At 32.8% G+C, this 16,293-nt stretch overlaps 1 protein-coding gene across 2 annotated transcripts; it reads left to right on the forward strand.

Annotated features, from left to right (window-relative positions):
- Window positions 1-165: 165 nt before the first annotated feature.
- LOC123710986 (ras-related and estrogen-regulated growth inhibitor-like protein) lies at window positions 166-15,473 on the forward strand. Of its 2 annotated transcripts, none has more exons than XM_045663342.1 (6): window positions 166-261; window positions 9,916-9,972; window positions 11,057-11,133; window positions 12,581-12,762; window positions 13,641-13,827; window positions 15,064-15,473. In XM_045663342.1, the coding sequence occupies exons 1-6, from the start codon at window positions 246-248 to the stop codon at window positions 15,130-15,132; spliced, it is 588 nt and encodes a 195-aa protein (XP_045519298.1). In that variant the 5' UTR covers window positions 166-245; the 3' UTR covers window positions 15,133-15,473. The 2 variants fall into 2 exon arrangements, with proteins under 2 accessions (XP_045519298.1, XP_045519297.1); XM_045663341.1 differs by lacking the exon at window positions 166-261 and adding an exon at window positions 5,610-5,879.
- The last annotated feature ends 820 nt before the right edge of the window (window positions 15,474-16,293 follow it).

Raw genomic sequence — 16,293 nt, forward strand, 5'->3', positions numbered from 1 at the left:
AAGGCAACTTGTATCATTGTTTATTTCATATATAAATTATTAATTCTAGAATTATGATTAAATTAATTATTATAAATATTCGTTTTGATTTGTTTTTGAACCCAAGTCGTGTCGACGAGGGATGGCTTAACTTTAAGATTCCTGTCCGCCTACGAGCCACGACTGAACAATGCCCGACCAAGTAGATCACAGGTGTACACCAAGATTCTAAATTAAGAGGTCGAAGCTTATCCAGTTATGCTTAGATGTGCCTATTATCCCGTAAGTACATCATATTAAATAATAAAACCTTAGTAAGGAAAGGATTGTTGTAATTTTGTTATTTATGAATAGCAAATATAACGGCTCGGTCATAAATTGGATGTTCTTCGTGGTTTAAGCTATCGAGCACCGAGGGGTGTGCCTGATCACGACTCAATGTTTATCCACGACAAATTGCTACGCTCAAATCCTAAAGAAAGCTGACACCACCTACCATTGCCACAATAAATCATATTTGACATTTAAAATGAAGACCATTATTCAAAGTTGACTTTTTGCATATCAGCAAATTTTTATGTTAAATGATTAATTTATTTTCATTCAATTTCCTTCGCACAATTTGTCGTTTTTATATAACGAATGCAATACGCAATCGAGCGTCATAAAAGTTGTAAGAATTCGTAAAGCGGATTTTTGGCAGCAACTGTTGATGAATCAACAAATAGTTTTCCTTGACGCTTGACCATACACGACTGTCGTCAGAATACATGTAAAAACTAGTGGAGTTTGCGATAAAACTATACAGGAACCACTAGTTTCAATTCCATGTAGAGCTGTACAGTTAGATTGCTGTGTGGTCTATTTTCCATCAAGCGTTTCATTTTGTAGATAAATTGGCTAATATGGATGAGTTGAATCTAGACGCATCAGTTCTAAAGCTGTTTCGTGCCGTACTTGACGGTTTTAGGTCAAATGTATTTATTTTAAAAGCAGGTCGAAGAAGGATGCTGTGTAATATTATACGGTAATTGTTTACGAACCTACTCACGTTGAAAGGGCAAAGGGATTTATTAGCTAGTAAATAAAAATATCGTAAGTTCTCGCCTTCTTGAGCTGGCAATTGTTATAAATAAAGATGATTGTTATTTAACAAGAATTTAAGTATTATGAGACGAGGAGAATCAATTTTATACAAAAACAATAACATGTGTGATTGTAAGCCATATATATCACTAATGTGCAGTTACCGAATATAATCATTTTGCAAAAGATTACGCCTAGAAAGACAGCGCCGTCGGAAAGATTTTGTTGGTACTCGATTAAAATAAACTTATTTACTCGTTACAATACGTGGTTCACAAGTTCGCAGTTCGTTCATTTATAAACCAAACTTGAGAATGTCTGATACATCCTTGGCTCAGTTTTGCTCCCGCATAAATAATGCTCAGATTAATCCGTGATTATTTATGATGCTTCCTGAGGTTAGCCAATTGTCAATTTGATTGTTAACGGAAATGATGTCTGTATTATTGTAGTTAGGCTCAAGTTAGTCAAGCTCTACGAAAAGTTCTTAGTTATTTTTTATTTCTAACATCCATAATATTATTGTTATGCTGATTTAGATATCTGTGTAAATACTCAATTTGAGTATTTTTATGATATTACAAGAAAGATGATATGTGTCGTAATTATAAGTTCTTTTAAGATTTTTTTTGTATCCCAAAGATAAAAGATTCTCTTAAAATCAGGTTTATAGATAAAACCTGATTTTTTAAGTGATATATTTAAAAAGCATAATAAGATCTATAAAAATATAGGTAATTTAAGTCGGTTTTTCTTAAATATCAAACGAATAATATCAGATGTGTTTTGGTATATAAATGCAACAAAAATCCCTAGATAGTACATTTTTAATATAAAACTCTTGAATAGTGTCAAAATCCAGCACACAACCGCGCATGCGCAAATGCCACTGCCATAAAGACATTAAATTGGAATATACCATAGACACAGAGTTGGCGCGTTTCGCCATTAATATACTTTACTAGAAGTATTACTAACTAGTACAATCTTGGCTGGCTCCAAGCAGACATAGATATTAGACTTTCAAATGCACAAAGTTCGGAAACTTTTTCAAAATTAATGAATTACAAACTTCCAAGTAAGGTCACTCGAGTATTACGATATGACCGTGGACGAATTTTCAAAAACATAACCCTCTTTAACATAACCTATTTGTGATTTTTCTTGAGATTGATTGGGATTGTTTATTGTCTTTATAAATTGATTTATCTTGCAAAATGTTTTTGTTGTAAAGATGATTCGCTACACATCAGTTTAAGGTCTTACCAAGGTAGATTAAAAATAACCAACGTAATTCAAATAACGAACATAAATCTTCCGTGAATTTATTTTAAAATGAAGACGTGCGTGGGAGTTTTAATACAAAAATCTCTTCTGATAACAAACAAACATAGAGAGAGTACATTCAGAAGATCAATAGTTTTTAAATTATCTACTCATTTGAGGGCCTAAGGGGTAATTTGTTTTATGACCACAATATGTAGAGTAAATTTGTAGCCACGCCTCTAATGTTCGGCTATAAATCAGTACGATGCGGTCATATCCTGAAACGCGCTAACAAAGTTATTCCGAACTTCTCGGCCTTAGCCAGCCAATGGATAGACTGGTCAACGATCACCCTTTAAGGCCGAGGAAGAGCGGTACGGCACTTCCACCGCAAATTTTATTATTTATAACTAGTAGGTACTAATTATTAAAATGTAAGCTTGTCAGTCTAAAAAAAGTTACACCTGAAATTGTAAAATTACTTCTTCGGGTTTTTTGAAGTCAGTTAAATAAATGACAATAGTAAAGTGATCAAATAGATTAAGTGGTTTTAATGCTTTGTTCAGTTTTTCCTGGTTGAATGTCCGATTTTATTCAGCCAGTACCAAGATACTTTCTTTTTGTATGGGCCAAATACCTAAAAGTCTGATCTGTGTTTTCAATTAACATTTACTTGCACGTACATTTTCAAAAGAGAGCAGGATAAATAATGTTTGGTTTTTATCAAAAGCCCCGATCTTGGAGCATTAATTTTTAACGACGTGGTTGTTCGCACCAATACCTTTGAACTTGGTATTTTTAAATTACAAAATCATTTCGAAAGATATTGATAGAAGTCCGCTTACATAAATAAACTATTTAACGCAGTCATATCACGTGGGGTTTACCAGATACGTTGCGTTGTATTATATTAGTTAAGGTCTAAATATACTTTTTCGTTAGCGTCCTAAAATTCTAAATTTTCTAAAATCCTTCTTCCTGGACATAACTCTGACCTCACGTTTCATTATTATGCATCCATATGCGAATAAATTAAGCCGAAAAGGGGCTTAACATTTTGAAGTCAAAATGAAGGCTTCTATCTCGAATTCCATCTAGGGTTTCAGATACAATATCGGGGTAAAACTTGTGGCGGAAAGAAGGTGCTGGTCTTCCTCGAATCTAAAGTAAAGATGACCAGAGTAGCTAAGGTTCAGAAGTAGGATATAACCTTAACAGCTGGTATAACTTTATAAGGATGTTACAGGGTATGACGCCACCGTATTGTTTGTAGCCGCTTATTGTAGATGTCGCTACAGACCTAACTCACCTTCATTCAATCAACAATCTTTTCTTTAAATTACAGATCAAGCTTCTTATACCTATTGCAAAATATATAGCCATTAAAACTGATTTTAAGTCTATTAATGTTACGAAATCAATCAAAAACCAAACATGTAAGATTAGCTTGTTCAAGATCATTGTTTTGTAATAACACTAACTCGTTCAGATAAAGATATGCATTGTTTAATGTTCTAGTGTGAACGCTATAATTGTCGAGTCAAATAACGAGTTTTAACACGCCATAATATTTACGAAACTTGCTCACGACAAAGTTAAATTCTTATTTATTGACATTGTTACACAAGCTGTTGATAAGTAATTTAATTAGAACAGAAATAATTGAATAAGACATTTGATCAATGGAGACGATACTTAAATTTTAGCAGTCATAACATTCAGTACTTTATAATAAATAACATTGTATTTTATGTAATTGTTGCACAAGACGATTTTATGGTTTCATCTTTCATTGAAATATAATCTGATTTTTGTAACAGGATTTGATCATAACCAGCCGAGTGGATTGCAATAAAATATACGTCTGCGATTCTCATCTTTTATGTGGTCGTAATTTACGTAAATAAAATATTAAGTAACAATTGTTTTAGTGCTTTTGTAAAGTAAATAAAATATTAAATAAAAACTTATCCGTTTTGCCCTTTATGTAATTTTGACGCAAGCATCTCACATTTCAATAGAAATTGAAATTTAATTGAATTTTGATTAAAACAAGCGTGGACTAATACTATTATTATTACCTATAAACAAAAATTCGTGCTGTATAGATGATTATATAAACAGCGCCGTTCTAGGAAGTTATACTAACGGCATGCGCGTCGGGAAGCCATGCTTTTTTCGACAACCTTCCTTAATGAGCAGAGAAACTAGCAATTACTCCTATGCAAATGGGTTTTCTTCGCTCCAAAGTTCATACGTTTGATATATTAAGCGTTAATGAGGCAGACATTTACCATTTACAACTTTATATGCATTTAAGATTCGTAATCTTAATGCTGTAAAATTATTACTCCGTTCGTATATATTTTATTATAAATCGATTTGGATTTTAAAAAAACTTAGTCTAAATGTGACGGGGTGAGAGCGTCTAGTTATAAATTTAATTGTCACAAAACTTATCTTTAATATTTATACTATTCAACAAATAACAAGTCTTGAATAACTTAATATAATCCGTACGTACGTATTATTTATTTACAAGTAGATAAATTTATTTTATGTAAGTTTTGTCTTGTCTTGAGAGGTGTTAATTAGTAGGGTAAAGTTGTGCTATTTGTCTAAGTCTACCTGCTTTATCCGTAGGACGTCGCGTAGCGTGGGCGGCAGGGATCCAATTACGTCCCATTGCAAATTAATTTATAGCGGCGGGTCCCTGAGCCACTCTCACCTTGACACTCAGACGCACCCAATCTGGGCGTCCAAACCCACGACAGGTTTGCGCAAGCCCTAAAGTAAAGCCTTAAGGATTAAATCGTTACTTTCGCCGCTTTCAGTATGCATTCATTATTAATATTACAAATATCAAATTACCGACATAAAGTTGCAATTCAAAACGAGAAGCGGGCGCGAGGCGTTCATTTAAGTTGTTAGTTTAAAGGAAATCATATCGACAAAATTAATGTGTTGTACATTAAAAATGTATGAGGAAGGTGAACCGATGAACAAATAACATAAAAATATTTTAATAAATGATATTGGAGTAAACAAACGACTTGCGCACGTTATAACGTAAAGTTAAACTTCCTGAATCAATCATTATAGACAAAATGATGTGTAAGCATGCTATTGCCCGATATGTATCGAGATAGTGACGCCTGCATTCCATTATTCCATATAGTATGCGTATACGTAAAACTAGAACGGAGGCTGTATTATCGGAGGCTGCGCTTGCGCTTTTGATGTAAGCAGATCCGAGAAGCCGGCAGTCGCATAAGAAACCTTGCGGCAGATAGTCGACTCAACACGGTCGCACCACCGCTGTCGACCGGCCGCGTCGCTTTTTCGAAATTATTTACGATAAATAACCGATATTATTGCATTTTCCGATTGCTACTTGTGTATTGTGAATATTGTGGGTAATCTTGTGAAGAATAATGTCATTTTAATTATTTTGAGACTGTGTAATTAAGAAAAAACTTCCCAAATGAAGATGACTGTAAATCGAATAAGAGTGGTGGTGCTCGGCAGCCCTCGAAGTGGAAAGTCAGGTTAGTATTATTAGATTACAAACACAAAAACTAAATTAATTTTACTAAAGAATAAAATAATAAACGCTATATTACTTTTGCGTTTATATAAGAATTTCGTAAGTTATTAAATTTGCTTAAAAAGAATTTATGCTTTCGATAACCTAAAAAATGGCACTTAAAATAATGTGGAGTTGCATGCGACGGTTGCTCTTTGCCTTTTGTAGCTTCGAGCAGATGGTCGAGTTATAAAAAAATATTTTCAACAAAGTTTATTAACTTGGTATTCAATTACAGCATAAATTACACATCTTGAACAGAAGGATCAATTAACAATATATCTAATGCCCAGAGAAATATAACATTACCGCGATTGTTTACTCGCAGCATTCCATGTATTATATTATCAATGCATTCCGTTTGAGGACGCGCTTCAGTGTCACCTGATAACAGATAAAACGCTACAAAGCAAATATTTAAGACCTGATGAATTGATGTGACGTAATTATAATTATCCGTAAAATATTTAAGTTGGATCAACGACCTCGAAAACTTGGTTGAATGGTCGTTTAAGTTACACAACGTCTTTGGCGCCGTCGCCGGGAAATCGCTTGACCTAGCCTCGACTCTTGTAATTGCCGCCCTAATTGTTAATCGCTGACGGACAAGCACGCTTGCGATGCACTAGACGTAGACAGGATGCATTTTTAGCGTGGATCCTGCATGTCGCGACGGCTGGCGCCTGCTGATGCGACTGGGTTACATACAACAGATTTTCAATTTGTCATTTTAATTAAAACAAAAGTATTTTAATGCAAATAATTCGTGTGAAATATAACTCGTAAGAGCTATTTTTTCTATTAACCAAATTAGATTTTTTTATGTCTAGTAATCTTCTGGACTTAACATAAAAAATAGTTAAAAATTAAATTTATATTTAATCATAAAATCATCATTTGACAGCTCTTGAAACTAAATTAAATTTTGTTTTACATTTTATACATTCCATTCAGAGCGTGTATTGTTTTCAAAATAATGGGTTAAATACATTTTTTACAAGTTTTTTTACACCTAAAATTTACATAATAAACAATTTATGCAAGGGGAACGGCGCAGACGCATGCAAGCGAAAGCTGATGGCGTCGAGTTATTTTTAGAACATGACATAATTGCGATCATTAAGTTCGCTGGACTCGTAAATATGAGAATGAGATGTGTTTCATAAGTTGACCCCTTCGGAAACAATTGATCATGCGGACGCGATGCAAAATTATGTTGTACAATGTTTTTGCTTTATTAACAACTCATTTATTCTTTATGTAACTGCTTTCAACAGGATAAATACAATTCTACGTTGAAAAACGATGTTTTTAAGTTGAAACTGTTTTTTATAAAAATAATTGTGAATGTTACCTTTACATGTATAAAATATACTTAAAACGATATATTATATACCATAATATGAAGACACATTTGGGCAGACATATTTTTTCGTTTGATTATTTTTATCAATCACCAATACTATGTCTTGTTGTAGCTTCGACATAAAACTATAATCGGTATTAAGACTGGCTAGTAATTAAAAAATACATTTTAAAACAAAAAAACTAATAATATATAAAGCGGCTTACCATTTCACTATAGGAATTTTTAAATGGTTTTGTTGAAAATTGAAACATCAATTCTAAATACAAAACAAAACGTATAACCGTTAAACCGTTAATGGCTTTTGGTGACCTATGTTAACAGATACCATACATCGACGCCAAGCAATAGGTGATGGATTGTGCCTTTAATCTATTAATTACCCATAGATTCCTACACACCTATTGTCTATGCAACCATCAATCAAAACCAACGGTGCCATGTTGTTTCATTATTGTAATTTGTCTTATACGGTTAAACGGTTTATTAAATATTTTCTTCGTAACTTTTCGAACCCATCAACAACGATCTAGCGGAGTCTTGTTTACTATTTAGAATCACATTGCATCATTATGTAATAATAGTGTTGATGTTAAACCTTTAAAAAATCTTCAGGCACAACAATTTTATACCTTTAAGATGTACCTCAACGATCCAATTTGAATTTGCGTAATAAAACTTGTTCCAATTTACTACTGTGGAGGTCTGTTTAATGGAAGAATAATGTGGCAAAAGCTTACTATACTTCCAAATAATAGGATACTAACTGGTATTTATTGAACTTACTGTAAATTAAAAAAACAGGACTTAATAAGTTATCACGTCACGTTCAGTTATTGGTGAAATATTATATGGTTATTTCATTGATCGATTTTCCGTATAACTTTGTCATTATTCTTTTCACAATTTCACAATTTCGTGTAAAAAGCACAACTTTCATAAAGTTCAGTGGGTATAAAGGCATTAAACGACTCCTACACATTGCGCATTAACACTACATTAAATTACCTTATTACTAACTGTTTACATTTCGATTTTCGACTCAATCATACCTTATCTCGCGTAATCGGATCGCGGAGAAAGTATTTTAATAACTCCGAATCGACGACAGAAAAAGAAATAAAATGAAAATGAGAGTGTGGAATTTCGTGTGTTTAATAAATAATGTGCTGTAATTCGCCCCCATTAGGCTTTAACATAATGGCTATTGAGTGGTTATTTAACATTTTATTATTCTGATAATCGCTTTACGTGTAATTTATTGCGTTTAAGCTTAAAGGAGTTCCGTATTTTTAACTTTTAAAAGTCATAGTGGATTTGCAGGATGCCGCGTTTTCACCGTCAGAACGTGAAATTTTTACGCGGCATTTTAATGAAATATCAAATTAAAGATAATATTTTAATTAGTTTATTTGATTTATGTCTGCATATTCGGACATAAATATACGTAAAATGTAAATTATTAATCAAAATTGTTTACAAAGCCGTAGGAGATTTAAATGTACTTAAAATCAAATCTACGTAATTCATCAGTCTTCTATACTTCCATACCATTATCAGCCTTATGGTCATACCAGAAAGGTTTGAAATTTTAAGCTTAACATCTGAAGTTTCGAATATTAGATAATAGAGAATAATAAACACTACGACCAATTTGAAACTTCCTTTTTGGAAGTTGCGAAGTTTGAACATATTCCTATTTATAATAGACCGCATTAAAAGATTTTAAAGTATAACTTGACAGACCATCTGACATCGACATTCCATTAACTCTGTCCGAAGCTCCATCAAGTTCAATATTGATTTCTAACTAGTGCACTTGGAAATGTATTTCAAGTCCATTGTCATGCGACATTATTGCGCAAACGCCGGGCACGCATCTATTACGCAATTGGTTTAGCTCGTGACTTGGACGATCGAATCTTGTAGATCGATATTCGAGAAATGAAGGCTCTTTAAACTAATTAATTGTTACGCTTTCACGATAACTAGGGAACCGACTTGACTATGTAGTCTATTAGAAATATAAATTAGTATTCTAGACAATACTGATTTCTTATTTATTTATTACGAATACTATGTATATCCTACATAAAATGACACAGAACATAGTACAAATATATTAAGCACAAGACAAAATTGCAAATAAAGATACATACGAAAATTAAATACATACATTCTTTTTTTAAAATCCTAAAAATTAAGAAATAAATTTTGTTGTTGTTCAAAATTAACAACTATTATTTATGGGAAAGTATCTTCAAAACCTAATAGCATTTTTATTTATAAGTTTATAAAATACACCTTTATTATACAACGCGTAGGCTTCGAGTAGGCGATAACAATGACGGTTTTTACGATCAAAACATGAAGTAGATTGTTGGAAAGTAATTATTTCATAGCTACCTGGATCCAGTAGCTTTTAAAACCTGCAGAGTCATCGGTGTTGATAACTATTACTCCAGGAGAGCATCGAGAAAGGACTTATAGAAAGTCGAGTGTAATGACCGCTTGATGACGAAGAACTATTTTGTGTACTTTGTTCCTTACATTACAAATAGGCCACGCTCACTTTCCAATAGTAGGAAGTTGTTTTAATTAGAGTCATATTAATTAGTATTGTTTGTTGCAGCGGTGGTTGTGCGTTACCTCACGAAGCGGTATATTGGTGAATATAGTTCAACCGGCGGTAAGTGACATTTATTAATTACATAAACTTATGATAAGATGAAGTTCCTAGTTGGCAAGTTGGTCCGTATTCTGTGCCTTCCAGCCCGAAAGATAACTCGTATAACAGATATTGCATTCTGATAATCGAACTAGGTCGATTTTACTGATTATTTTTAATATTTTGGTGTAGGTTGTGTTTGTCTAAAAGTGATTGTCCCAATGTATTAATGTGCCCAGTATAAGCAAGCTATTATAATCAATAAATAAATATTAGTAAGTTGCATTTTCAAGTCGAACACGTTAAAAGCTACGTTGCACTTGTTGGTAAATATTAAATCATACTAAATGAAATGTTATTCAATGCTCAAGGCAAAGCGCATTGTTTTCTTTATAGGAAAGGCCATAAACGAGAATACAATACATAACTAAAAATGTATAATAATGCAACTGGACATCTCTGGCCTTAAAACCAATTATATAATATTTGCCAATGTCATGTACATCATGAAAATCAAGCATGAATACCCACATTAGTTGGAATTATTATTAGTTACGAGATGTAATATATCCGGTAAAAGCCGTTCTGCAAATCAATTTTCATTTATACTGCCTATTAAGATACGGGAACAAAACGATTCATTCGCTTATATCCAGTAGCTTAATTTACACAATTAAAGTCAATTTACAAGATTGTAGCACATTTTTCTTCGAGTATGTAGGAAACGAATTCCTTCCGTGGTTTAACTACGTCATAATGACGTTTATAATTTACGTAAATTTCGTTAATTTTCGTCAATGAAAGAGAATTTCAATGACAATTTCTTACGTAATAAACACGTAGACCTTTAGTAAATTATTTCCTAACATGCTAATGAATTTTTAAAGTACATCAAGTTATGAATGATTTTTTCTTTATTACTCTTAAGTAAATTTGAATGATATAAATGTGACAAAACATTATATTGGATACGAGTAAGACCGTTAATGTTTTATTTTTACAACATAAAATGTCGATTGGTATCGTGTAATCGAAGTAACTTAATCTCTTTGATAACATTTAAGGCTAAAGGGCAAAATTATAAATGTAAATTATCTTGTTTCAGATTTTCTTTATCAACATCGAGTTGCATTCGATGGAGCGGTTTCTGAAGTTGAAATACTTGACACATCAAATTGTGCTGTGAGTGAACAAATTTTATTTTCCCTTTATTGTATGTTTGCTCTCAAACATCACATATATTACAAGGAGGACATTCAGATCCTTATGGCAATATGTTATATTTAAGATAAACATTAATATCAATTAAATCAGAACTTAAGAAGGCGCAGCGCTATCCAGATACATGCAACTTCCTTACAGTCGAGTGCCCGCAATATCTCGAATATACTCTGTAAATACATAATTATGTAGGATTAAAGAGAATAATGTAATAATAAAAATACAGTTAGGTTTCTAAAACGATTTGCCGAAACGGCTCCATGGAGTTGTTGAAAATGTCCATTGAGTCAATTTTCATCACAGTCTTAGTGTAAATAAAACATGGATTCTTTCTTTCAGTAACGGATTATCAGTATCTTTAAACAAAGGTTTTTGCAGCTTTTCATTTAAACACCACCTTATTTACTAGGATTATTTATTAATTAAAGTCAGCAGACTTTTACTTTTTATATGAAAACACACAACTTTTCTCACTTTTGCAGTAGAAACGCTGAGCAGGTTCAACAAATTAAATAATATAAAGTTATCATGTTAAGCAGTAAATCGTAATTGGCAATAGCGCCTTTGCTTGATTTGCTTTCATGACCAGATGATTAAATGTTATCGAGAGCTTATTAATGAACCGTTATCTAATCCCAGATTAGATTAATTTTGTACGACATCTCCATTACGTATAACGTCTTATAACATTAAGATTATTGGATCTTATAAGAAGCGTAATCGTGTGATAGATTCGATTAAAGCTAAGACAATAGAGATTTTAATCTGACAGGTGTTGCATTAACCGCCTGCAGTTCGTACGATTTAATTACGAGGAAATTACAAGGGCTCGGCGAACTGTCTTTTAGTACGTACGAAAAGTCAATTCTAAATGAATGAGTTATGTAATCTAAAATCTCCCGAAAGCGAAACACTTAGTCATTGTTTTGATTGGCAAAAACAAGTTTTGTTTTCATTTGTGTGTAGTTGTTTTGTTGCGTGTTAATTTTATTCTATTGTCGTTGACATGGCTTTTATTTATCTTCTAAGAACATCAGCTAGTACATTATTTATTGCATGAATTTGCGCTGTGCAAGCGGACTCCGATGTGCAACTTTGTGTAAGGTGTGTAAGACAGATATTTACAACCTTAAGGTTGGAAATTATTGTTTTTGTCTTAACATTTAATAAATTATGTGGACTCGATTGCGAATTCTATATTGGTATTCCCTCGAATTAGTTCGTGAAGAGAGTTAGTATTCATGTTTCTCTGTATTGTTTTGAACTTAATAGCAGAATTAAGTAGGTTATGAATGTTCTGGAGATACTTAATAAAATATCTATTAAGGCATATTCGTGTTTTTTTTAATGTCAATTTTTAAAATAAAAAAACCAAAATGTATATAATTACCCAATTTTTCATTGTTAGATCCGTGGTTGCCTTGGAGACCACGTGCGCTGGGGTGACGCCTTCGCTGTAGTTTACTCGGTTTGCGAACGGCGGTCATTCCTGGCTGCTGCTGAACTATTATCCCTGCTGGAAAGGACAAGACTGCCGGGCTGTGCCGCTATCACCCTCTTGGGCAACAAGCGTGACCTCGAGCACGCCAGGTGAGATAAGCTGCAATTGTATGAAGTCATATCACTTGTATGAAACTCGTAATTTAAACACAGTATTAAATCACATATAAATGCTTTCAAAACAATTATTACATACACTTTTTTATTTGAAAATTTTAACACCTGTGAACAAATGTATTACTCGGGTTATTTTGAGACCTAAGAATTTAAGGCCTACTGAATGCTCTACTAGTACATTTTAAAATCACGAAGTAAAAATACTACCACTAATAGTGCTAATAATATTTGATGTTATTGATTATTTCGATTTTTTTCTAAATGTAAAGCTATACAGCGATTTGTTATTTATCTCTCGATAACACGAACGTCTCCTTATGAGTGACTACATCCTCCAAGAATTCCAAATTGTACTTGACACAAAACATGTACCAAAAATTTCGTCAGACCACAAATCTTTGTACAATATACCACGATTCGTTTCGCATTTATTACTGTTAAATCCTTTGCATGTATCCTTTCGCGTTGGGCAATAACTTAAGCTCCTTACCATGATTAATTCAATGTACTTTGTTTACACAATCAAACCGTAATAATTGTCCTTAGTTTATGTTAGTCCTGAATAAATAGTCCTCAAGCTCAATAATGACTTCAATTAATTTACTTCAAAGGTGCGCCTTGAGAAATTACTTTGGCGGACTTTCATATCTTTAGTCATTTTTAGCCGACAACGTACAATCTTGAACCTAATTAAAGTAGATCAGATCAAAATTAATTTAGTTGCATAGCAAAAAGATAAAGATAGACTTTCTACTTCGAAAGTAACAGGATAAGTCTATGTATTTCATACATATACATATTTTCTTTGAGCATTATAATCAGCAGAGGTAATGGATATTTTTCCTTATAAGGGAGGTCCACGCGGAAGAGGGTCAGGAGCTGTCGCTCCGTTTCGGGTGTCAGTTCTACGAGGTATCGGCAGCTGAGTCTTGCGCGGGTGCTGCGCTTGCTTTCCACGCACTGCTGCGGGAGGCACGCTCTCTTGCCCTATTATTACCCGCTCCTAGACGAAAACTCGCCGCATATTCTGTTTCAAAGGTAAAACAATAACATAGTTTAGGTTAACACATGGCTTAGTAAAGTAAGTTGCAGTTTCAGAGCAATTAAAAGGAGTGTACTGTATTTGTTAATAACGTAACATAGTACACATTCCGCGTATTTGTAAATAAGCTTATAAGTTTGTAAAATTTATATAAATATAATAAATTTACAACATAAAGCAGCTTTATTTCAATTACAATTACATATTTATTCTATAGTCCTAAGTAACTTCATGCATGAATACTCCTACATTTTTTTTTACAAAATCTTTATAAAGAAGAAGAAGAAGAAGAAGAAGAATTGGCAAAAAGCTAATAATCTAGACATACATAAAAGAAACAACAATTATTTGAAGTACTCTTTTAAGAAAAGCATTCTTATCTGATAACTAATTGTTTTGCTGATTTGCTACTAGTAAAATCTAAAATCGGAAGTGTAATATTTTTATTATTTGTAAGATTTATATTTACCATAATCGACATATATTTTAGAAAAGGTAGCTTGTAACATATACTTTAAAGTATAGTGAACTTTATTTACTTTAAAGAAAATCTTTATAAAACATTGGCTACATATACAATTACAAACAAACATCCTATATAATAATTAATAAAAACATTCCACGCTGTGTTCCCAGGACGTGTACTAAAAAAACATTAATCATTCTTACACGTCGATCTTTCACTTGCCACAGTTTAAACCATACACGGATGCTTACAGTTCCCACCATCATAATGCTCGAAGTTATGTTAGCGATTTTCCTTAGCATTTCTAGCGATAGCATTTCCCATGGCACTTTTCATAATACATTATGTAAACTGTAATCTTACATAACGCGCTGTTGCGTACATCAGTACTTTGTACTTAACCTTCCAATAATTCTATCTTATTTAGGCAGAACTGTACGCTTAAACTACTGATAGGATATCATTCTTTCGAGATGTTACTCTTTGTAGAATAAAATCTGACACAGCGCTTACTGAGTCATGGGGGCTTTTTTATATACCAGGAGTAGACGGACAGGAGGCTCACCTGATGTTAAGTGATAACGCTACCGCCCATAGACACTCTCAATGCTAGAGGGCTCGCGAGTGCGTAACCGGCCTTTTAAGAATTGGTGCGCTCTTGAAGGACCTTAAGTCGAATTGGTTTGAAAATACATAGGTGGCCGGGTTCTTCTTTCAGGCTGTTAATTTTACAATGATTTGTATTTAATTATTATTTTATTTACAGGTAATTGGGACGATTTTTGGCAAAAACAGCAAGAGCGTTCGAAAAAAACGACCATCTCTCAGTATTTAAGTAATTTATTTTTATTTATAAGCCCATAGACTGTTTTAGGCTAAGTGAAATTAAATAATAGGTTCTTATGTGAAATTGTGATACTTGCATAAAGATAGTGCCTATGTATTATTAATTATATTATATGTCATGCGAGTTCAAAACTTACATAAATTGGCTAATAATTTACACGTTTTTTGAATAGAGAATATATTCATAGCTAAATTCTTTATTAGTATAGTTGTAAATAATTATGTACATAAACATCGAAACCTCGCACGGCGACTACAGAATTGTACATAACGAGAGTTAATGTTCTCTAAGATTTACAATTAAGTACATAATAAATTTTTATGATTATATCCACGACTTTTATTTCTTACTCCTAACGGAGATGGCTACAACCATGATTGTTAATGCACTTCTAACATTACCTTTGCAAAAAGAAAAATAATATTTATAAAAAAAATTACAAGCTGAAATTTACAAGCATTATCGATTAGTAAGATGCATACGACATGTACTGCTTGGATTTAAACTAATTATAAAAGAAGACAAAGAAGAAGCACTCACATGAATATTATTCATAAAATGGTCTTTTACGATAAACGAAAATGTAATGGCGATTTTCTTCATCGTATAAGAAATAAATTGACTCAAATTGATTTTTGATCAAACTAAGTGTCGTCAGTATGAATAATAAATCACTAGGTCGTATATAGTAAATAATATATGTAAATAAAGGGTATACTTTAGTAACAAATATTTTTTACCATATTTGACTCTACTCGCATTTGGCTCTACACGGAACTGTTTAATTTAACAAAATATATGGTAGAAACATTACTTTAATTCCTAACAATAGTGTAAGGTAAATTATTATAATGAAAACAAGAATAAAGCAATTTCCCGCTATCAAACGCAGTGAAAATCAAAGGAAACAGTGACCTGTAGGAAGCACATTCAGCCTCCAGCGTGGGCACGGAGCTGGAGGCACTTCGATCTACTTGTTGTGCAATTCATCTTTCAAACTGGACACTAACAAGGTGCCGCACAATAAAACAACGCAACACTTATATAGGGTAACTAAACTGTAACAACCAACTAGATTTAATCTTCCAATGGTTTTCCTGAGGTATTTCAGAAGTCAGTGTCAGAGCCGCAGGGGACATGGCATGATGT

The sequence above is a fragment of the Pieris brassicae genome, chromosome 6, assembly GCF_905147105.1.
Source record: "Pieris brassicae chromosome 6, ilPieBrab1.1, whole genome shotgun sequence".
NCBI classification, from domain to species: Eukaryota; Metazoa; Arthropoda; class Insecta; order Lepidoptera; family Pieridae; genus Pieris; species Pieris brassicae.